Below are 21,870 nucleotides of genomic sequence, written 5' to 3'. Positions count from 1 at the left end.
TGTTATTCTACATTTTATGGCTATACATTCAGGCCTTAAAAAAAAGGAAATACTTCAGTACCTTACTTACTTTAATGGAGTATTTTGTACACTATCCTATTTGAGCTAAAAGTGGGATGGGGAAGAGGTATGACCTAATCATCCTGTTTGTTTTGACATTTATGCATTCAAACGTCACATCCAATGTAACTAAAGTTGTTATGAAATTGTTCATAGTTTCACACTATAGTTACTTCTTATTATCATGACATTACCTCAGGGAATAATGGGGGAAATTATCTGTATGAGGGGGGCGCAAGTAAAGATTATTACTAATTAACTAATGAAGATGGACATTGTTTTTCTCACTCCTTGGGTTAAGTTAATCCTGAGTATCCGCCCCTGTATAGCTCAGTTTTAGCTCTGAAGGTGTTTCAGTGTGAATTGTGTTGCGTCTGTTTTTGACTCCCACCTCGCGCCGCTGCGGCTCGCCGCTGCCTCCTCGAGCCGCCTGCGCGCGAGCCTCCAACTCGCGTCACCATGGAAGCGCTCAGTTTGCGACATGTATTCGCCATTTTGCTGCCTCGGTGTGTGTGAGTTGGAGTGTGCAAGTGTGTGTGCGTGAGAGAGAGTGTGTATGTATGTGTGTGTGTGTGGGCTCCTCTCGGAGGTGAATACCTCCGTAGCTTCAAAACATTCAACACCCCGCACACACCAGCTAAAGAGAGCCGGGCGACGTGCGCGGACAGAACCGCAGCATGACACCGACGTTTGGACCGAGTAACGGATAGTTTCTCCCTGCGGTACCGAGGAGGAGCTGGAGGGGAGATGTAAGGTCTGTTTTCTCTCAGGTTTTTTTACACCCCCCCCCCCCCTAACTTTGCTAACCCAGTCAGACACCACTTAACACGGGCAGAATCCAGTGAGTTAGCCTAGCGGCGTTGCTAAGACCGTGTGTAGCTAACTACTTAACAGTAACATGTAGTCAGGGACTGATTAGAAAACCTATTGGAGCTATTACTCGGTGGCAAATCGTGGGCTTGTAGCAACACTTCGTCGCAACTCGTCGTAACAGTAACGGGCGGAATGTATCGCAGGGACGGGTTATCGCAACGGCTCTGTCTCCTATAACTACCGTCCCTGGAAGCCACAAGTGGTTGTGTTGCTTCGCCCTAATCTGCCGTATCATGGTGATCGACCGTGCGGTTAAAGAGCAGCGAGCCAGCGTGTACGACCACCGTTATGTGGCTCTCCAAGTCGAGACCTTGTGTCCAATCTCAATGTTTCTGTTCTACAGATTGACACACGGGACCGTGGATTACCATGACCCGCCGCTCAGGATGAGAGCTGGAAGTAAAGAGGAGGAACGTTACTGTCCTCACAGGATCGTGTTCGCCTCCCTGGATTCTCAAATTTGACCTCATCGTCAAGGCCGTCAATAATGATACCTGGGTTGATTTCCCAGGAGTTACATCAGCAGCTTCTGGACCTGAAGAATTACCAGAATCGCACAAATGGAGTGGAAGAGCTCAAACACATCCTGTCAGAAGTGGACTTTGAGTCCATCCCCTCCAGCAGTATTGAGGAGTTCATTAATTTTCTTCCGAGACTTCTGGATGACAGTAATTTCAAGGTGATGTTTGGCACTTTGCAAGTACTGAATTTACTAATTCAGAAGCTGGATAAGGGTGTAAACAAATATTTCAAACGTATTGTCTTAGTGGCTCTTAAGGCATTGGGGGACACTTGCACTGTCACCAGGAACGAATACCTGAATGTGTTCCGACGGCTGACAAAGAATGTTGCCCCGCAACAAGTATTAGATCTCGTAATCGGCAACTTAAAACACAAGAATTCAAGGGTTCGGGAAGATGTCCTTAATGTCATCTTGGCAGCTGTGCTTGCTCATCCTCGGAAAGAGTTCAACATCCCTAAGCTTTGTTTTGAGGTTGCACCATACTTGGCTGACAGCAAGAAAAAGGTCCGCCATGCCGCCCTCGAGTTGTTTGCCGTCTTCGACCACTGCCTGGACACAGGCAGAAAGCAGCCTCTGATAAAAGCGGTGGACATGGTGGAGCTCAACGAGGATGCAGAAGGTCTGATGGCAGCTGTGCAGGCAAGACAAGCAAGACACGTCCTTCCAAAACTCTCTCCGGAGGGCGTTGTGGAGTACGGTTTGGTCGTGCCCAAGCCGGGACAGCGATGCTGGCTTCAGAACAGCTCCGGGGCCGATTTGGACTGGGTGATGAACGGAGGGCGCGTTAGCAGCGCCAGGAGCCACAGAACCGAACCAGACTGTGACCGATTGTATGGTTACGGCAGCTTGGGCTCCCTCACTGATGACCTGCCTTTTCAAAGGAGAATTGTCAGTGCAGGTAAAGGGAAGAACAAACTCCCCTGGGACATGTCGAGCTTCTCGTCCGCTGAGAACGACCACAGTACGCCGAACGGAAAGTGCTCTGAACAGGTGGGGTCCATTACATGCAATTTCTACCCTATTCTCCATTATAACTTGTTATAATCCAGTAATATGACAGTTCAGTTTGAGGTTGATTTTTTTTTCTTTTAGATGTGTGATTCTTTGTGTAAAAAAAAAAAAAGAAAAAGACATCCTGGACAGGGGAACCTTCTGCAACATGATAGATGGAAATGTTGACCTTTCTAGCTGTCATGAATTGGCATCAATGGAGCACCCAATTATTCCAAAGGGCATGTTTATCTCTTTGTCTTTGATACTTCAAAAAATTACTTAATGAAATCTTGAGCCATTAGGGCTTAATCAGTGATTAGTTTAGTGACTGTATTGGGTTTTCACTAGGACCATTAGGCTTTTCACATTTTCTCTGAGCATTTTGTTGGCCAAGCAGTCACACTGATTTGCTTCCAATCAGCCGACAAGTGCAGCCAAAGTGCTTTATTTTGAGTGCGAGCGTTTCCTGCTTCTTTCTTTTCTTGTTTTTCTTGCCTACCTCATTAACCCATTGTCAGAACACTCAGCTTGTTGTCATGTTGGTGTGTTTTTATTCGTTTAAACACAATATCTGCAGCTCTTCAGAGACAGTTTGAGGGAAAACCACAGCCATTTCTATATCTGTAATTCATGATGCAGTGTGGATCGAGAGGAGGTGAGAGGGAGGCTGGTGTGTTATCTGCTTGTAGGTATGATTCCCATCAGTGCCTCCAGTTTTACACATACATTTTTCTTGACACCTTGTCATGAACAGGAACATTGTTATTTTTCCTGTTTTGCACCAGGTTAAATTTAGAAGCCTACGATGGTACACGTGGCTCTCAGTTCTTTATACACTGTGTGTGTGTGTGTGTGTGTGTGTATGTGTATATATATATATATATATATATATATATATATATAAAGAGAGAGAGAGAGAGAGAGAGAGAGAGGATCACATATTAACTGTTGGTGTCGGGGCACTCTGGGAGGGAATGCAGGAGATGACTCATTCTCCTGCACAATGCCACTGTAGCTGTGAGGACGAGCACTCTGCTTCTTAAATAACGCCTGTGACAAGTGCAGTCAACTTCCCTCATTGTTTGGTTAAGATAGGCTACGTACATGTGTCGTTCCATGTTTTAAACTCATTGCCTACTCTGTTTAGTTGTATGATACGTACCTGCTGGTTAGATTCTGGTAGAAATCCACTCCCCGGGATAAAGTGTATTCATGACATGATCATAGTTTGATGCGGAAAGTTTAACACGGCCTTTATTTAAAGACCTCGTGTTTACAGCAGCGTGTGTTTCCCAGCAACCCCATCACCACCCTGCTCACGCGCGGAAGCCGGCATGGAACATAATTGGTCATATCACAGGGCTGTGCTTCTAAAACGTGCCTTATCTACCGCTCTGTTGTTAATTGCAATCACATTGCCATCTCTATGAGAGGTGTTGATCAAGGTGGTGGGCACTGGGGATTGACTTCAGCTGCACATCCTCATCTTAAAGAGAGAGATGACTTGATTTACACAAACTCTGTCTGTCCTTGTTTTAATTGTATTTGGCCAAAGTTTTACTGAAATAGTTCAAACAGCGGGAGAAGGCATTGCTGTACATACGTTACCTAAAGGCTCTTTTCAGTTGCAGAAGAGACACTCAAAGGCCTGCCTGTCCTGTCTGAGCTGGTCAGATATCTGCCACGTCCCTTTGTTCAGGCTTGGAGGATGGAATTACAGTGCAGCTATTAAAAGACATAATTTCCTTCCCATTCACAGGTGGGAAATGAGGATTTCCTTTACCTGTCCAAGAAGCCAGAAGCCTACATACCAAGTTTCAGTAAGTGCAACAGCACGCACAATAATTTCAAAATGATCTCAATTTCCTCACAGCATTGCACAGTTTATAGACCTTTTTTTTTTCAAAACACTAAACACTTTCTGCCATTTGACAAGATTGTACACTTCTAGAAAGTTCGTAGAATATCAATATCTCCAAAAAACAAAAGGCACATGGCTTGAGACAAAGTCCATGGAATTAAGATTTTTAATTATTTATCTGTGCCTCGATCAAGTTATACAATGTACAATGCAAACAATAGATTAACATGACTATTTTCCATTATAAATAACTAAAGGTTTTACAAAACCTCTAATGAGAATTGGACATTTTCTATGTTTTTAGGTTTTTTTTTCGTAGTTTTCAACCAATGTTCATCTTTAAACAATGGTGTCTTTGTTTATTCATTTCCCATTGTGCTTTAATGGCGGATAATCTCTTTATCTTAGCTTAACACCTAATCTCTGACTGACAGTTTTTTAATGAATATCCATTGACATTTACGTCATAGGTTAAATTGCAAAGCCAAATACGACGGCGCTGCTGCGGGCACATTTTGGTTTGAAGGAATAAAATGGGAAAGACAACTAAATCCTTAATCACTGTTGTGTGCGGATGGCAATCATTTGTCACTTAAAATGCCATGATTATGGATGTCGACTTAAGCATGACTCAATTAAACACAGCTGGATTAAATCAAAGGAGTCATGATAATGCTTGTCACCAAACCCTGAATACAAGCTGCTCTTAAAATAAATACTTTACTCGAGAAAAAAACAGTCAATGAAATGAATACTACTAGAAGCTCTTGAGCCATTAAAACGATGTATTGTACTGTAGCTCCTGGCTGTTGTCAAATGGTTTCCAGTTTCTCCTTGAAACGGCTCATCAAAACATCTCCCACACATTAAGCATAGTGGTAAGAAAACTAGTTGACCCTCAAGAGAGAAAGGGAGAGATTGTCAGTGCAACACATTATTATGAATTAATAGCAAATTGCTGGCTTAGCCAGTTTGAAAAGGACCCGTCAGCATTTGTCACAATACCACTGTACCTCAGGTCGCACACAAACTATTTCATGTATTTTGATTTTCATGTCTTACTCCAGCTGTAAAACCATGTTATACATGACTGATGTAGGGCAAAGTTATTTCCAGTAGTTTTAATTATTAAGTAAAGTAATGGCAATGTATTTTTTTTATTTTTTTTATGTGATTAAATGTAAAATAAAATTTTATTTCTAGGTTCTGTCGAGCCGCAGAAGCTTCAGTCACCCAGACGACGGCAGCCTGCAGCAAATCTCAAAAGAAGTGGGAGCCTCAACTTAGATCCCGATATTTTTAAAACCTCCAACTTTTCTGATTCCGATGTTGGTAAGAACTCATTATCTCAAGCTGAACATACCGTATAGTTAAACCTTGGAACATGTCAGCAGTTAAGACATTTAGTAAAATATGGTAAATCACATGCGCCGATCCACCTTCCACTTGACGGTGGATATGGCTGAGCGGTGGGGGGCGGGTGACATAGAAACTGCCTCCCCTGCTACGGCACGAAGTGATATTAAAAACAAAAAAAAAACCATCAGAAAAAATGTTATTGACTTTTTTTGCACCCACTGTAAAGCATATGACTTTATCGGTTAGTGAGGTCTTCTATTAGGTGGTGCTCTTCTATTAGGAACCGTATGGTATATGTTTCAGGTTTTATTGAACGTTAGATGAGCAATTCAACTATAAAAAAAACCAAAACCCAGTAGTTATTGATGGGTCTCACGTGAACACAATGTCTCACAGCGGCACCCAAAGGACGAGTGCTTTCAAGAAACCCCAGCGTTGAGCGAACGTTCTCTCTGCCATCAAACCCCACCACACCCGGCTCCTTCCTCCTGCCTTCCTACCCGCTGGCTACGCTCCCAGGGGGCATGCTGACTCCAACGCTCTCCCGTCGTCATGCTGACTCTCCCCTCTCCATGTCCAACACCTGGCCCAATAAGAGGGAGAACAGCCCTCACCAGTGTGAAGTCGCCCCCTGGGGTGACACAAGCGGCACAGCAAAGGGTAATCTCATGAAAAGAAACGCCCGCGTGTGATTCGTTTATGTGCAGGATGTAAAGCTGTTGTGACTCCGCTTCTTGAATCGCCTGTTTTCTTTTCCAGGCGATCTGGCAAGCAGACACTCTCCCAGACCTCTCTGTGCCTCTTTCGTGAGTTCTTCCACGTCATCGTTCCGGCGAGCTCTGAGCAACACCAGAGCGAGCCTTTCTATCTCGCCAGTCGTCCCCTCAGCTGAGCAGGCTTATACTTACAACGGCCAGAGGGCCAACGGTCCGGGGAGCCCTATGAACCAGCAGGTGGAGAAGAACCTCTATCTAGATTCTGACAGCATGACCGCCGTTCAAGATTTTCAAGAAGATGATCCCCTGGACATGCAGGAGGTCAGCAAAACCTGCTCATAGCCTGTCTTTGTTGAATGATCAGCACAGTATGACCAGAGGTGTTCAGACTTAAACATCTGCTAGCTTTTGATTGACCAACTTTTTTTGCTGCGCACAGATGCTGAACTCGCTGCGCTCACTGCGCAACAGTGCTGCCAAGAAGAGAGCCAAGGCAAACCTGAACAGTCCAGATCCCGACAGCCCCGACTCAGCAGTGAGGGTGGACCTGGGTCTGGACTCACCGCTGCACACCTCTCCAGTGCTCACCAGCTCAGCCAGTGAGAGTGGACTTTCCAGCCTGTGTTCAGTCATCAACTCCAGCTTCAGTGGAACCAGGAGCAGGTGTGGCGTCGTCTTCAAGCTGTATATTGTAGATGTTTACGCTGAGTTTCCATTATAGTTCAGACTTTTATCCACTTAATGATGAAAGCTCTGTACCTCATCATGGCTGTCTTCGGCTGCCTAAAAGGACTAGGACTAGAACTGTTGACAGCTCTGTGCTGTGGTAGCCATGCGGTGCTGCATGAGGGCATGTTGAGCACCACTAAGCAGCTTCCTGACATAACTTCTCACTTGTCGTGCCTGTCAACAGTCCCGGAATCTCTGCCTCTTCGGGAATGAAACCTCGCATTGCGAGAGTTCCTTCTGCAAAGCTCAGGGCTTCTATGTCCATGGACTTCAGCAGCCTTCAAGGTAGGCTGGGGAAGGAAGCTTCCGGACTGGGTCACCTTTCTGTGTGAACTTTGCATGTGATCCCTCTGCTCGTCTGGGTTTAGTGTGGGAATCAGCTTCAGCGACGGCTGTTTTATATCTCTGTTTACCTTTGCATTACAAGCATGGACTATTTACATTTTTGCTTTGGATTACCAACAGGAAAACCGACAGAATCCCAGTTAATGAGAGCGCATCGTCCTGAATTCTCACCTATTCATTAGTCACCTTGCATCGTCTGATCTTTGTTGTGTTTGTTTGTTTGTTCAGTAATGTCCCAGAGAAACGAATTGTCATCGGAGGTGGGGGTTGTCGGCCAGAGAGTGACTTACTCCAACGGAGCGATCAAAACAGAGGATGAAGCAGCTGGACCGTCTCCACCACTGATCAGACCAGCTGTTCGTGAATCATTCAGAGCTCTGAAGCTCGCCAAAGGTCAGCCAGCCAGCCAGCAGCAAGATATATACTAGATATATCTCTAAAAAAAAACATAGTGTGTATAATTATGCCCTCCTGTGTTTCTCCTCAGGTCCTCAGAGTCACAACAGCAGTAGGAATTCACCAGGCACAGATATGCCCGAAGGAGTAATTGGAAAGGGTCAGTGTCCTTTAAATAGCTGACATTTTCTTTGGTTTTTGAAACACTGTCAAAACGTACTGGGTTTGCACAATGTGATAAAAAGCTTTTTTCAAGCTTGATATGAAATAAACACATACTGAACTGGCTTCCAAATAGGACCATTCAAGAGACCACAGAGGTTAGGTTGATTTCGATTTAGAAATATTCACTTGATTCATTTCACCAAAGTGAAAGTCACTCCAAAAATGCATCAATGTTGAGTCGCCATTAACTGTCAAGAGTATGAAATCAGCTGCTCAGGTGTGTGTGTGTGCAGTCCCTCTTCCAGCACTTGGTACATTATTGCAGTAAGAGAAACAAACCTTCAGATGGAATATGAAGAGTCATCACTGAACAAAACATACAACTTTAAGTGCCTAATTTTTACCAAATGTTTTGACTGTTACCGGTCTACTCACATCTTGATTTCAGTTCAACGATTGGATGTATTTTATTTCATTCATACAACTACATCTTGTGCTGACTTCCCCCTTCAGGCATGTTTGGTGCTGCGGTGAACTCCGGCCGTCCAGGACTCAACTCTGCCCCACTTGAGCCGAGCGATTTGTTGATCAAACCCTCAGCAGACATCAGCGGTCATGTTCTGTCTGGCGGTCACCTGGGCAGCACCGACAGCCCGCGGACAGACGAGGCCAAGGTGAGCTACAGATCCCTAAGTTGTGAATTAGTTTCCTGCCCGCAGCATCTCACCTCTGTATCCACCGCGCAAACGCAGGAGAGGCGAAGGAACGCAAGGCTGTGCCAAGATCGGACACGACCGCAGCCCCTGGATCAACAGGACGCCACGCGAGAAAAGACCCGCCACCGTGTCAGACAGATTCTGTCTGATTCACCTACGGACGACAATCCCGCAATAATCCTCAAAGGCAAGTGAGAGATGTGCAGGCTTTAACCCGCTGTATGGAGTCAGAACGATTGACAGGGGAATCAATTTCTATACTTTTCCTCTTTTTGGCATAAGAGTAACAAAACCTGTGGTATTATGTCGTTAATCCATTTCGTCAACATATGCTCTTTCCTTCTCCATCAAAATTTTTTTTTATAGAAACATCAGATTTAATCTGATTATTATTATTTATCCTCATGAATCATATTATTTGCCTCTAAATTCCATAAGCTGATCTTCTCTGTTGCAGATCTGCATCTGAATGGCAGCATGTTAACATCCACCAAAGCCGACCTCTCCGATGACTCCCCTCTCAGTCCCACCAGCCCCATCAGTCCACCCACACCCCAGAGCCCAATCAGGGGCTTGACTCCTCCCCACCATCCCAGCCCTCCTACGGTACCCCCGAATCCCAGGAATATGTCCCGGCTTCGCAGGGCACCGAGCCTCAGCCGAACCAGACCTTCACTTTCACACAGTTCAGGTCAGTGGATTTCCAAAAAAAAAAACACACACACAAAAATAAATCAGGACTCATATTCGAATACAAGCTGCACAGAGTGTGAAGCTTAATTGTTTGGTATTAATGCACTCAGAAAAATGTCACTTTGCCTCTCAGTCTGTCATGATGACACCCACTTGCTGTTTTGTAATATCCAGGCGCATTATAAATAGATGAACTCGAGCTTTAACAGGCCTTTGTTTAGACAAAATACCGGATCGTTAATTAGTCTGCCAAAGCCAATAGAGCTTGGCTGAATAAGATGTTTGCTTTGGGTAATGTCCCATAATGCTTTGTTTTGACAGCCGACTGTTAATGCACCGCCACACACATGCACAAACACACACTGCTTGTTCTCAGACAGACAGAGATGTAACATTAGACTGATTCTCTGTGTTGTGTGGTGACTGACGCGTGGTTTAGATGAGCTGTCCCATGGTACCATGGGCCACAAGAAGAATCCGCCTGAGCCTCCAGAGCTTTGTCCATTTTCAAAGCCCGACTTGGCGCTGACGCAGAGTTTCAACCTGCTGAGCTCAGATGACTGGTAAGAATCACTCACACTGATAATAAGCTTATATAATGTATGAAGGATGTCTTTTTTTTTTGTTGCTTTTGTTGGTTTATTTCCACATCTAAGATTACATTTAAAATTTTGCATTTGGAAATGTATTAAGAAATGTCCTCCATTTGTACATCAAATCCAGGGAGAAGAAGATCAAGGGACTGATATTCCTGCGCTCTCTGGCACACTACCACTCCGACACACTGCAGAGCAGTCTCCATGATGTTTGTCTGGCTCTCATTCCAGAGGTGATGCAGCTTGTTTTGTAGCAGTTCAACGTGGTGTGTTTATTGTGTTTCATGTGTCCAGAGGATGACTGGTAAATCACATAACATTAGGATTTATACATTTATACATTCTGGCAACTCCAGAGTGTTCCTGTAGATTTAGTGTGAATAAATAATGCTCTTTTTTTTCCACAAGTGCTTATGAAGACATCTCAAATCCTTCCTGCCACAGTGGCTTTGGTCCTCATGCTATTTCGCTGTCAACAAATATCTTTGTTGAGTTCTTTTGTGCTTAAATTGTTGTATTTGAATAAACTGAATCGTGGCGTTGTGATTCAGGTGAAGAACCTGCGGTCAGGTGTGTCCAGGGTGGCAGTGTGTACGCTGGGCGACATGTACACACACCTGCAGAGGGCGATGGATCAGGAGCTGGAAGGAACCGTCAAAGCATTACTGCAGAAGGCTGGCGAGAGCAACGCCTTCATCAGGCAGGACGTGGACGCAGCTCTGGACTGCATGGTGCAGCACTGCACGCCCACCCGGAGCATCAACGCGTTACTCGCTGGGGGCCTCGGGTCAGGACACAATAGACACTTTTTTTTCAATTTAAACGTTCCACTTTTGATTCCTAAATGCGTTTCTTCTCCACTATCAGTCACCTCAGCACCGTGGTGAGAAAATGCACGGCTCAACATCTGGCTGATCTGGTGGAGAAGGTTGGTGCTGCGCGCCTCCTCTCCGGGGGGAAAGACCTCACCGACAGAATCGTACCGGCCGTCATCAAACTTGCACAAGACTCGTCACAAGAAGCCCGGTATGCAGCGTCTCTTTTAAAATGGTCAAAGTTTGTTTGTACGCCATTTAACCGCGTTATTTATTTTGACACTGAGACTCCTCAAACCGTCTGAAAAGTAAAGGAGAGGCAGATTTCTCCAGAACTGTAACACATACTACTAAAATGTTTTGCCCTTTTCAGTTTTAACGAGTATATGAAATCAAACTTTATTTATATAGCACTTTTCATACATTCTGTAGCACGTTGTCGACGCATCCAATGACACTTCTTCATGTCCACAGGTACTTTGGCCGTCGGATGCTGCTGTCCCTGTCGGCCCACCCGAACTTTGACAGGATCCTGGAGAAATACATCCCGAGCAAAGACCTGCAGACTGTCAGAGACACCGTCTACACCCTCAAGACAAAGGTTCAGCATTTGTTTCTCTAAAGCTGTGAATAGTGGGTGCAGATTTAGCATGAGTCCATGTTCCAGAGTTAGTGGCAGGTCAAAATCCAATTGTTGCGTTATATGAAGGCCATTGTCGTTTTACCATTTAAATGCACACAACCGTCATCACATATCAGACGTATTGATCAACGTTATGATAAACAGTTTTCTGTGTTCTAGATTAGTTACTTTAATGTGATATTACTACTGAATCAGCAGCACAATGTTTATAAATGATACTTTCATCTTCGAATGATACAGCGTAGTGGATAGAACTGATTGATTATCAAGTGTGACGAGGTGTGTAACAAGTAAATAGCGTGGTAACAGCTGTGATTTAGTGTAGAACACGATCAGCAGGCTTATTGAAATGCAAAAATATTCCTGAGCGACTTTGCATTGACCATTTATGGTAGAAAGAGGCGGGGTATCAACTACGCAACCTTCCAGGTGGACTGTGGTCCATAAAAGCAAAATGTGTGCAGGTGTGATTACGCACGGTTTTACAAGCCCATATATTTTTTTTTGCACAGGCAATGTTTAGCTTTTGGTCGCTTAGTATGGATCCTCCGCAATGTATTTTAATCGAGGCCCCAGGTTCATTGTGAAAATGGTTTGTGTGTTGGTGTGACATGGTTGGGTTCCTCAGGGTCTGGGTGAGATGCCTCAGGACACTCAGTCAGCCAGAGGGAGACGCTCCGTGCCGGGCAGCGGCACCGTCAGGGCTTCGTCTCTCAACAGAGAGCCTCGCAACCAGATACAAAGGTGGGTGCGGATGAAGACGCTTCTACACTCATCAGATTTAGCTCTTTAAAAAAGAGTTATAGCAACGGGAGAGATACTAAAGTGTTTGATGTCTTTTTCCGTGATCACAGGGAGTCCAATAGCCATTACAGCTGCAGATCTCAGACACAGAGTGTTGCAGATAAGACGGAATACATCAAGCAGATCTCAGGTATCCTGAGTTCAAAGGACTTCAGAGAGCGGATCAGGGGCATCGACCAGCTCGTGGCCGACTGCCAACACAACCCCAACATCGTCATCAGCAGTATATTCCCGGTCAGTACAGCGCGTCTTTGTTTTGGGCCCTTTTGTCATGTTTTTCAAGTTGGACGAGCTGACGTGAGCGTTTGCTCTCCTGTTGCCGCTCCCGCTCCTTTCAGGTGTTTGACGCCTTTAAAGGGAGACTGCAGGAGTCCAACAGTAAGGTCAACCTGTACGCGCTGGAGTCTCTGCAGCAAATCATCCACCTGCTGAAGGACAACCTGTACCAAGTGGTCAACATCCTGGTCCCGGCGATCGTGGACAATCACCTCAACTCCAAGAACAACGCCGTCTACTCTGCTGCTATCGGAGCCATCAACGCACTGATGTCCAACCTCGGTACCGCTTTGAACCTCTCAGTGATTTTCCATAGAGTTGAAATGTTTGTGATTTGGACCGTTTTCTATTCTGATCCCAGACAACATAGTTCTTCTTCAACCCTTCTGCACCAAGGCTCAGTTTTTGAGTGGAAAAGCAAAAGTGGACCTCATTGAAAAGGTTGCCGGTACGTGCGGCGCTCAGATTCTCGACACTACCGTCGGCCGGTTGCGATCGCAGCGTCCAAATACAACTGTGTCTTTTCCCGCACACAGAACTCGTGAGAGAGATCTACCCTCGCAAGCCCCAGATGGTGGAGCAGAAAGTGTTGCCCTTGCTGTGGCACCTGCTGGGCACCTCCACCCACAGCGGCACCATCCACGGCCGGGGCGGCAGCGTGAGGGCCGCGACCGCCAACCTGTGCCAAGCTCTCCACGCCCACATGGGGCCCAGTCTGAGCGAGTGCGCCGCCTCCCAACCCGCCAACGTCCACAAAGGTTTGAACGAGGTCCTCTGGACCTTGTCCTAAGGCAAAAAAAAAAAAAAAGCAGAGTCCGAGCAAAACGTTGATTCAATAAACATCAACACCGACCTTACTTGAAGACAGAGATGTACGACATTTCTTCCAGTGCCTGCACTTTTATATTAATACAGAGAAAGTCTATAACAATTAGGAGCTCTATCTTTATCTCAGTGAGATTTCCTCTGGTACACAAGCATGGACAATTGTAACATACTGACATCAGGTTTTACATACCGACCTGCTCTCTTTGCACTTTGAAAGTAGCTCATTATTCTGATAGTTTGACATTTTATCATCTTATTATATGTTGTCCTTATTTTTTTTTTTCAACAATCTATTCATGTACTGTAGACAAATCAAAGACACTATTGCAGAATGTAACATTGAAATGCACAAAAAAATAAAAAAAATAACAACACGAGGAAGACAGGGATACGAGAGATGTATATTTTTGCTGTTTCATCCAATGTGATGTGAAATTTCTAAAATGTAATGTAGTTCATTTAAAGATTTGTGAATTGAGATTAACGATAGTACAAAATACGTTTTGTACAGCTCCCATGTGTCTTTGCACAGTATTAGCTTAACCAGTACGTTGGCTGTGTGACGCTACAGTTCTAATTTATCTATTGTGTAAAATGTTTTTTTTCGATGTCATATTAATGATGTGATGAGTTGGTACTGTATCTCTATGTTTTTCCTTATTTCTTTTTGTTTTTTGTTTGCATGACCAAAATTTACTGGCAGGATCAAAGTCGTTTTTGTATTTTGGTGAAGGAGATGTACACAGATGCCTAGGTGGAGGTGAGCGTGAGGACGAGAGGAGAATCAGTGACGCCCCCCCCCCGGTCTGATTCCGTCTCGGTATAGTGCCAGTCTTCAAGTAGCCTTTTAACTCCTCTGTTGTTAAATTATATTGATCATGTTTGTGAATGAAAGAGATCTATGAATAAACAGCTTTATTTCCGTAAAACTTAACTTCCAATGTGCCTGATTTCAAATGAGCCCCTTGAATTATTTGCTGAAACAACCAGTCACACATGTTTCACGTTCCAAGACATAAAAAAGTGTCAGATAAGCGAGCAGTTAAAAAAAAAAAAGGACTTTATTAACTGAAAGCACAAACACTTTGTAATGCTTTGACATTTCACATCGAACAAAAATGAAAACTCAGTCCAACACAAATCTCAACTTTTAACTATGAAAGTAGCTGCCATTTCCCGTCATACAGAGACGTGCGCTCGCGGCATTAAAAGCTGCACAGGTGAGCTGGAGCCCACTCCCGTGTAGAGCTACGCATGCAGCAGCATTTGACATTTGGAGAGGAGGTTGTGCTTTTAGAGATGCTGCTACAGTCCTGTAAACCATTTGAGGAGCTGAACTGCAAACGAAAAACAACGTTAGCCTTGTACAGAGAAGATACAGACATTTTGTACATTTAGGTCAAGTCCAAACAAATCCCACCAGAACATGAGAAATTCCCCGCTTTTGTTAAATCCAGTTGTTTTACAATATAACATTTCCCTATTAAAAAAGTGTAGCAAAGCTCCACCTCACGCGTCTGAGGTCACCACAGTGGTAATTGTCATGAAATAAATAGGTTTGCTGCCAATATAACTTAAAGTTGTCACGATCTTCAAACCACACAACAGATCGGAGATGAGAAAGTCTTAAGAAATGTGCTTTTTTTTTGTTTGTTTGTTTTTTTTGACGTGGGAAACGGCCAGCAGCACGGCGGGTTGGATTCAGTTACTCATTAGCGGATGATGTAACCACCAACTGAAGCCAAGCTTGCAGACGGCAAGAGAAACGTTCTAAAACCTTCAACATAAAACACGTTCCTGACTCAGTAAACCATCCAGTTTTTTTTGTTTGTTTTTTTTGGAGCTTCTCCGACTTTGTTCCCATTCTGTTACTGAGGCAGCTGGATGGAAGCCGCTGCAGCACCTCGTACTCGTTACATATTGCGTGTTGATGAGCCGTGCGGCGCACCTCGCTCCGTCAGGGGCCAGATGTCTTGGGCAGGTCCTGGTTCTCGGCCAAGTGGAGCTTTTGTCTGAACGTGGGGAGGTCAAGGATTCACACGGGAACAAAGAGAGAAGCCTCACATTGCTCGAGTTCCTACATTCAGTCGTCGTCTGGTCGGCACCGAGTCACTAAAAAGGACAATACCTGGTTTTATTTATAGGCCGCGTATGTTCAGATCCACTAGGTTCAAATGATTTGCTGATCTGTGTGTAGGAGTCTGAAACGATCGTGTGTCATGTCTCTATGGAAACGTTTCATTCTTACGCCTTTGGAGATAACTTGTGCTATTCCCTCTGTCTGGTGCACACCCAAGTCATATTTACACTTGTTGCGAATAACACTATTTTGGTGTGGCTCAATAGTGTGCAGATAATGTCTTACAGGTTTATCAGGCCATGTGTATATATATATATATATATATACATCTTATAATACCTTCTCAAGTGAAAACAACAAATATTTTGTCTCCGAAAATGTTTAAAATCAGCTTGCAACGTCTTAAAAATGCACCATTCTCTGTCTCCACATTCTTCTGCTCGTTGGCGGGAAGTTTGACGACCGTAAAGCTCGAAGGACTTCAGAGAAAAGAACTCGACGGAAAATATAAACTAAACTACGTGAAACGTCCGTGCCGTTATGAAGTGGAATTGGGTGATCGCGGTGCTCTCCCATCAGTTATTCCAGGCCTATTACACTCGCAATAAATCACAAAGTCACAAAAAGTGGGTTTCGTCACCATAATTGACAGTTTTTGCAATGCACTTTTCAGCATTCTGGGTGATTTATAGGACGGACTGGAACTGGGACAAGTCGTCCCCCCCCCCCGAGGTTAAAAAGGATACATGGATGTGCTGAGCTCCTCCAGCTGCGGACACAAACAAACAAACAAATTAGAGGAGTATCGACGACAAAGGATGCAAAAATAGGAGCTGATGCAACTGCCCAGAGAGCTAATCTGCGAGTGTGACGGCGTTACGTAACGGCTCCAGCAACGTCGGGTCGATACGCGGTCTGACTGCGGCAGTCACCGAACGCTCTGTTTTCTTTCAGAGGAGCGCTTCCAGTCCCAGAGGTATTCTGGGCGGCAGTGACAGTAATGAGCTGAAGACTTTTTTTTTTCCTTCTTCTTCTCACCTCCCTCACACATATAACACTGCGACTTCCCCGCAGAGAGCATTCCGGCTCCGGGCGTTGGAGGGAACCAGGAGCCGCACCGACACCGTCGGCTTGCAGGCGTGCAGCCTTTTTGGAAGAGATCAGTGGCGTGACGGGTTTATCTGCCGCTCTTAATTTGAAAATGTGGCCTCTGGGTCGACGGTTCGGTTGTCCGGGGCTATTTAAAACACGTTTTAATTAATCCCACTAGAGGGAAATTTGCAGCGTCACGGCAGCAAAGTGGGGGGGGGGGGGGGGAGTACTGCATTGTTACGATGGAAACATGGGTTGAATTTCAAAGTGAGCATTAGAAATGGAGAATATTTTAAAAATGACAATGTTTTGGGTTTATGTATAAATAAGTTTGACTATGAATGAGACGTAATCAATGAAGTACATTTCTTCTTCTCTGCCATGAATATGAGAATGTGAATCCAAACAAGCAGAATAACACTCGTCTGATTGATGGCACCACTTCAGTCGGCCCGCAGTGAAACGTGCCGCTTTAGGAAACCGCAGACGTTCGTCCGACTCGGCGAGAACAATTCAGGAGCGTCTCTCAAAGTAGGGGTCGTTTGAGGAAGCGCTGCTCCGCAGAAGAGGATGCCTGATAAATCACCTCGCGATCGATCGATCCCTCGCAGTCGTTATAGGACACTTTTATGTCTGTGATCAAAGTAGTGACTCGATCAAGCGTTTCGTCTGTTACGCTGCTTACGTTGCAGAGCAGGTGCTCCAGGTTGTGGTCGGTGGCACACTTCCTCTGGTCCTCGGAGAGCTCCTCCACGTGGCTGTCCAGGCTGAAGTGAAGCCGCGCCAGCTTCTCCTGCATCTCGCGCACGTGCTCCAGCTGCTCGAAGGAGCACACCTTACCTGGATTCAGAGAGGGGGGGGGGGGGTTAACCACACTACCACGAAGTCAAAGGCATTTCCAAGATCAACTTTGGTTTGTCAGATTGACGTTACAAAGTTGGCTTTCAGCTGCTCTTGTTTTCGGGGCCGGTAACATGAACCCCCCCCAACACCCCACCACCACCACCCCACCACCCCCCGCGGCCCGTCGGAGAGAGATCGTCTTACCGAAAGCCTGCAGTTTGCCCGAGTGGAAGTCATTGAGCAGGTTGAGGAGGCCTCCCTCCATCTCTCTCACGTCGGAGACGTCTGTAAGGAAGGAGTGCTGCAGGGGGGAGGACTGCACCACCTTACTGGGCCCTGCCGGCTGGGGGGCCCGGGGCTTCTCCTTGTGGGGTCTTAATGGAGAAAGAAAAACAAAAACCCACAAAGCAAAACACCGTTTGTATTCCAGTCATCATCCTGCAGCCTGTGTGACAGTGTTCGACTTGAGGCACGGACCTGGTGGTCTTTGGCGGCGCTACGACGGCGGCGAACACCTCCTTGGGCTGTCCGGGGGCCCCGATGGACCTCTTGAACTTGCCTCTGTTCTTTGGGGAGGGGGGCTGCGGCAGGCCGAGGGAGAAGGTGGCGCTCTTGCTGGCGGGCAGGACGGACAGCTTGCGGGGGTTGATGGGCGGCGGTGGCGGCTGGGGGAGGGACACCTTGGGGCTCCGCTTCTTGCGTTTGTCTTCCATGAGATTATCCGTCACTCTCTTTGTTTTTTTTTGTTGTTGTTGTTTTTTGAAGCCAGGTCAAAGGGCACGGCAGCCTGGCCGGTGCATCCGACGTCCTGAGAAGAACAAAGGTGGGAAGTCTGATCAGCACAGCTCTTCCTTAGGCGACCACAGCCCCGCATTCTCGGCTCCGCACCTTTCGATGACGCTTACATTAGTCCAACAGCATCCCCAAATCATCACACTGAGTCTTTAATGGGTCATTTCTGCTCCCTCGGTGTAAAAAGCAGCAGTGAAACTCGAGCCTTGAAGTTTATTTTTAGACCAACCTCAAAGTGCAGAGAGCTTCGAGGATACGTGTGAAGTGAAGATGCTGTCTGGTGTGAATTCTTTTGGTAAAACAGTCAATTATATCTCTCATAATGAGTTTTCAAAGCAATGTTCTTGTTTGACTTTTATTGCTCCTCGTGTATTTAACATTACAAAAGCGTATTAGTTTATTGTTTTGGAGTATTAACTCCTTTTTGCTCGTGAGACATCTTCATTTTAACTGTTACATTTCATCTTTCAACCCCTGCAGTGGATTCTGTCCGAAAGCTCTGAAATGCACTTTGCCTCATCGAATATCAAGAATATTTAAATGTCCATTACTGCAGGAGGTTAAGTGAGTTTGAGTGCTGCAGAAGGAGGAAGTGCAGGGCTCTTAGACACATGAACGCACATCATGTCCACATGAGAGGAAAGTCAATACGGAGCATCCTCATTTAGATTTATGGCTGTTAGGATGGAGCAGCTCCACAGAGACAGGAGTGTTAAAAAGCTTTGAAACATATTTTATGATTAGAATTATAGCCCAAAAGGGTCAGCAAACCATATCTGAACCCAACGGAAATATTTCAAAAAATAATGTAAAACCAAGGCCCTGTTTACACGACAATGTTTCAAGTTTTAAAAAAAACGCATCATTCTGTTATAGTTTTTCAAATTACAGTAAATGTCGTACCAGTAATGTTTGTTGGATTTGCCCGTGGGCTGGTGAAAATGAGTATCCGCCAACCAAAGGGGAGCGGTTATTTCCCCGCGTGATGTCATGAAGGGAACGTCTCTGAATTGCCTGTATGAACACACGATCGCTAAAAAGTGGCTCAAGCAAAGTGAGAGAGATGAAAGTATTTCTTCAGTTCTCGGGCTTTATACATGGGCTATGGACACATATATTACAGTTAGAAAACCACTTTTCATCATATGAGACCTTTAAGGTGAAATAGCTGGGGGGTTTTTTGTTTATTATTATTATTATTATTTCACTTTAAGGAGCTGGAGTCTGGATCCCAGCCAGCAGCAGTTTCTCTCTCACTGCACCAGCATCTCGTCAAAGTCGCATCCAACGATGGCCACGACAAAGACGCACAAAGACAACTTTAGATCCCGACAGTGTTTCTGTCTGGGGTGATAGAGAAGCAGCAGAGGAAGACAGTTGTTTTGCGGAGCGTCCGCCGAGGCGGGAGACGCGTAAACAGATTTGCGGGGTCTCGCGGATGAGATAAATAATAAAGACTGACCAGATCAAAAACACACCGGAGAGCCGAGCGGCTCGACGCGACCTCGCATCTCTCCAACACCTTCTTCTTCTTCTTCTCCTCGACGCGGCCAAGGGTCACTTCTTCCCGGGAACGTGTGGATCTATCTCCAGGAATCGCGGGTGTTTGTGGAGAGAATCCCCGCAGCGGCGTCGATGCGCCCGCTCCGCTCGTGTCGCCTTTATTCCCTCTTAAAGGGCCAGAGCACCGCGACGCGCCGCACGAGCGAGGCAGCCGCTTTATTTCAAATAGAGGATGTATGAAGGGAATTATTGCAAATTGCAAATTTCAAATTGCAAACATCTTGCAAAATCCAATGCAATGCGACCAAGGCCTTTTTTCCCTCTCTCTCTCTCAGTTCAGTCCTGTACTTTAAGACATATATTTGTATACATCTATGTTTTCTTCTACTTACAAACCTATATCAATAGCGACATATGTGGTTTTCTTTCTTAAAACGTAGTTCTGGTTCCAAAGTGTATTGCATACATGAATTATTAATTCAATCGAGTAGATTTGTGTAACTGCAGAAAACCACATCCATAAAATGAACCTTCTTCAATCCAAGTCGAAGATTAACTTATTCTTTGTCATGTTGGAATATGTTATTGTCTGAGAAGAAACAATAAAGATATGAAAAGATCTGAAATAGAAATATAGCTGAAACATCTTATTCAACTAACCCAGTCAATATAAGAGAAAAATATCTGTAATGTAATGTAATTTTCTTATATAGTTATATCTACCTTGTACATTACATCTTTATTATTTCCCTCTCTATTTATTAATTTTTACTTATGCTTTCCAACTGAGTTTTATTTGTGAGCTTGTATACTGTGTTGTTTATTTCAACTAGTATCATGATGCTGTGTGTTTGTTGACTAGTCATGGTTCATACACCCATGCAATATTTCAGTCTTACATAATTTTCTGCAAACAATTGTGAGGGGAAAAATGCAGGTAGTTGTTCAACTGAGGCCCTTGATCGGGGCCATGTCTGTGTGTTCCACATTAATCAAATGGTCTTCAAAACTGGACTCCAAACAGAATGAGACATGGAGGATAGCAAGCTTTGCCATCATGATGGATTAATAAAAAGGTATTGTTTTTTTTTTAAATAATAATGTACCAAAAGAAAGAGTGATCCTCAACAGTCCGTCCATCTATATCCACAGGAGGTCATACTGATGACGGGGTCCATTGACCTTAAAGAAAACCCTATTTATACAGTTTTTTTCCCTCAATATTTGGAATTTACTTGAATTCCACAAATCAAACTGCTACACACTTTCACAACACACACAAATACATCATTGTATTGTTATATATTTGAAGTCACATTTTCCACCTAAATTAAAGATATAATATATAATTTCTGATTACCTAGCGGTCGACATTATTTACGCTGGTCATTATAATGTGAACGCTCAGTATTGATGAAGTGTTTCTATTCTATTCTATTCTATTCTATTCTATTCTGACAGTCAAGCCACATGGGGACGCCAAAGTCCTCCAATTTTTTTATTATAGTCCTCATCCCTTTATGGGGAGGATTCAGAGTTTCAGAGAAAGGATCGAAGCATCTGACAGTAACAGAAACTCAAAGAGAAGCTGGAGAACCCTATAAGGTCGTTTCTTTAAAATGCAAAGTTTAGACAGATCATAATTTAGTTTCTGACCTCAAACCACGATACAATAGAGATCAGTCTCAAAAAAGGCAGTAGAAATAAGCAATATAAGAATATTAGAAAATATTTCAATTACGTAAAAACTGACCAAATTCTAACTAAATCTGCTATTTGTGGCACCAGCATTTCTTTGAATCGGAAACCTTTTGTTTAATTTCTGTAATGGTGTGTAATCTTGTTGCCATACTCTTCCATCTTTGAGTACTACCGTCCTATAATCCTATAATAAAATATATTAATCACAAAAAAGTCCATCCATCCATAAGTAAACTAAGTGCCGTAACAACAGCATTTGTGGTATTTTATAAAGCAAAAGTTATCCTACTGCGGCAGCACTGACGTCAGAGTCCAGTGAAACCTTTTAATCAAGTGACTGTCGTCAGTTCACCACAGTTAGGTGGTTAAGAGCAGACAAACGTGCTCACATCACTAAATAAAAGAGTTAAGAGAAATGCTGTGCGCTGCACTAATCCACTTAACTTCAGTCAGTACGATTTAACTCAC

The 21,870-nt window shown here is 44.5% G+C and overlaps 2 protein-coding genes across 2 annotated transcripts; one reads left to right on the top strand and one right to left on the bottom strand.

The window, feature by feature from the left end:
• Positions 1-643: 643 nt before the first annotated feature.
• togaram1 (TOG array regulator of axonemal microtubules 1) lies at positions 644-14,309 on the top strand. The gene is made up of 23 exons (XM_080512776.1): positions 644-814; positions 1,277-2,446; positions 4,209-4,269; positions 5,514-5,642; positions 6,066-6,329; positions 6,429-6,706; positions 6,825-7,048; positions 7,299-7,399; positions 7,688-7,852; positions 7,947-8,015; positions 8,534-8,694; positions 8,773-8,923; positions 9,194-9,427; positions 9,869-9,992; positions 10,153-10,258; positions 10,577-10,812; positions 10,893-11,051; positions 11,315-11,441; positions 12,112-12,227; positions 12,338-12,521; positions 12,626-12,845; positions 12,925-13,011; positions 13,100-14,309. The coding sequence occupies exons 2-23, from the start codon at positions 1,421-1,423 to the stop codon at positions 13,351-13,353; spliced, it is 4,476 nt and encodes a 1,491-aa protein (XP_080368902.1). The 5' UTR covers positions 644-814; positions 1,277-1,420; the 3' UTR covers positions 13,354-14,309.
• A 968-nt stretch (positions 14,310-15,277) lies between these two features.
• On the bottom strand, positions 15,278-19,792 carry ccdc28b (coiled-coil domain containing 28B). The gene is made up of 6 exons (XM_080513016.1): positions 19,661-19,792; positions 17,884-18,214; positions 17,611-17,780; positions 17,249-17,403; positions 16,218-16,240; positions 15,278-15,403 (listed from the first exon to the last, which is right to left on the bottom strand). The coding sequence occupies exons 2-6, from the start codon at positions 18,117-18,119 to the stop codon at positions 15,349-15,351; spliced, it is 639 nt and encodes a 212-aa protein (XP_080369142.1). The 5' UTR covers positions 18,120-18,214; positions 19,661-19,792; the 3' UTR covers positions 15,278-15,348.
• Positions 19,793-21,870: the final 2,078 nt, after the last annotated feature.

This window comes from Blennius ocellaris (assembly GCF_963422515.1).
Source record: "Blennius ocellaris genome assembly, chromosome: 17".
NCBI classification, from domain to species: Eukaryota; Metazoa; Chordata; class Actinopteri; order Blenniiformes; family Blenniidae; genus Blennius; species Blennius ocellaris.
This window is presented reverse-complemented; position numbering and strand designations above follow the sequence as displayed.

Coding starts and splice junctions, on each gene's coding strand:
- togaram1 (XM_080512776.1), top strand. CDS start 1,421: ATGATACCTGGGTTGATTTCCCAGGAGTTACATCAGCAGCTTCTGGAC. Junction 2,447..4,208: donor ACGGAAAGTGCTCTGAACAG/GTGGGGTCCATT, acceptor TCCCATTCACAG/GTGGGAAATGAGGATTTCCT. Junction 13,012..13,099: donor CCTCATTGAAAAGGTTGCCG/GTACGTGCGGCG, acceptor TCCCGCACACAG/AACTCGTGAGAGAGATCTAC.
- ccdc28b (XM_080513016.1), bottom strand. CDS start 18,119: ATGGAAGACAAACGCAAGAAGCGGAGCCCCAAGGTGTCCCTCCCCCAG. Junction 17,404..17,610: donor GGGCAAACTGCAGGCTTTCG/GTAAGACGATCT, acceptor CTCTGAATCCAG/GTAAGGTGTGCTCCTTCGAG. Junction 15,404..16,217: donor GAGGAGCTCAGCACATCCAT/GTATCCTTTTTA, acceptor CCCCACGTTCAG/ACAAAAGCTCCACTTGGCCG.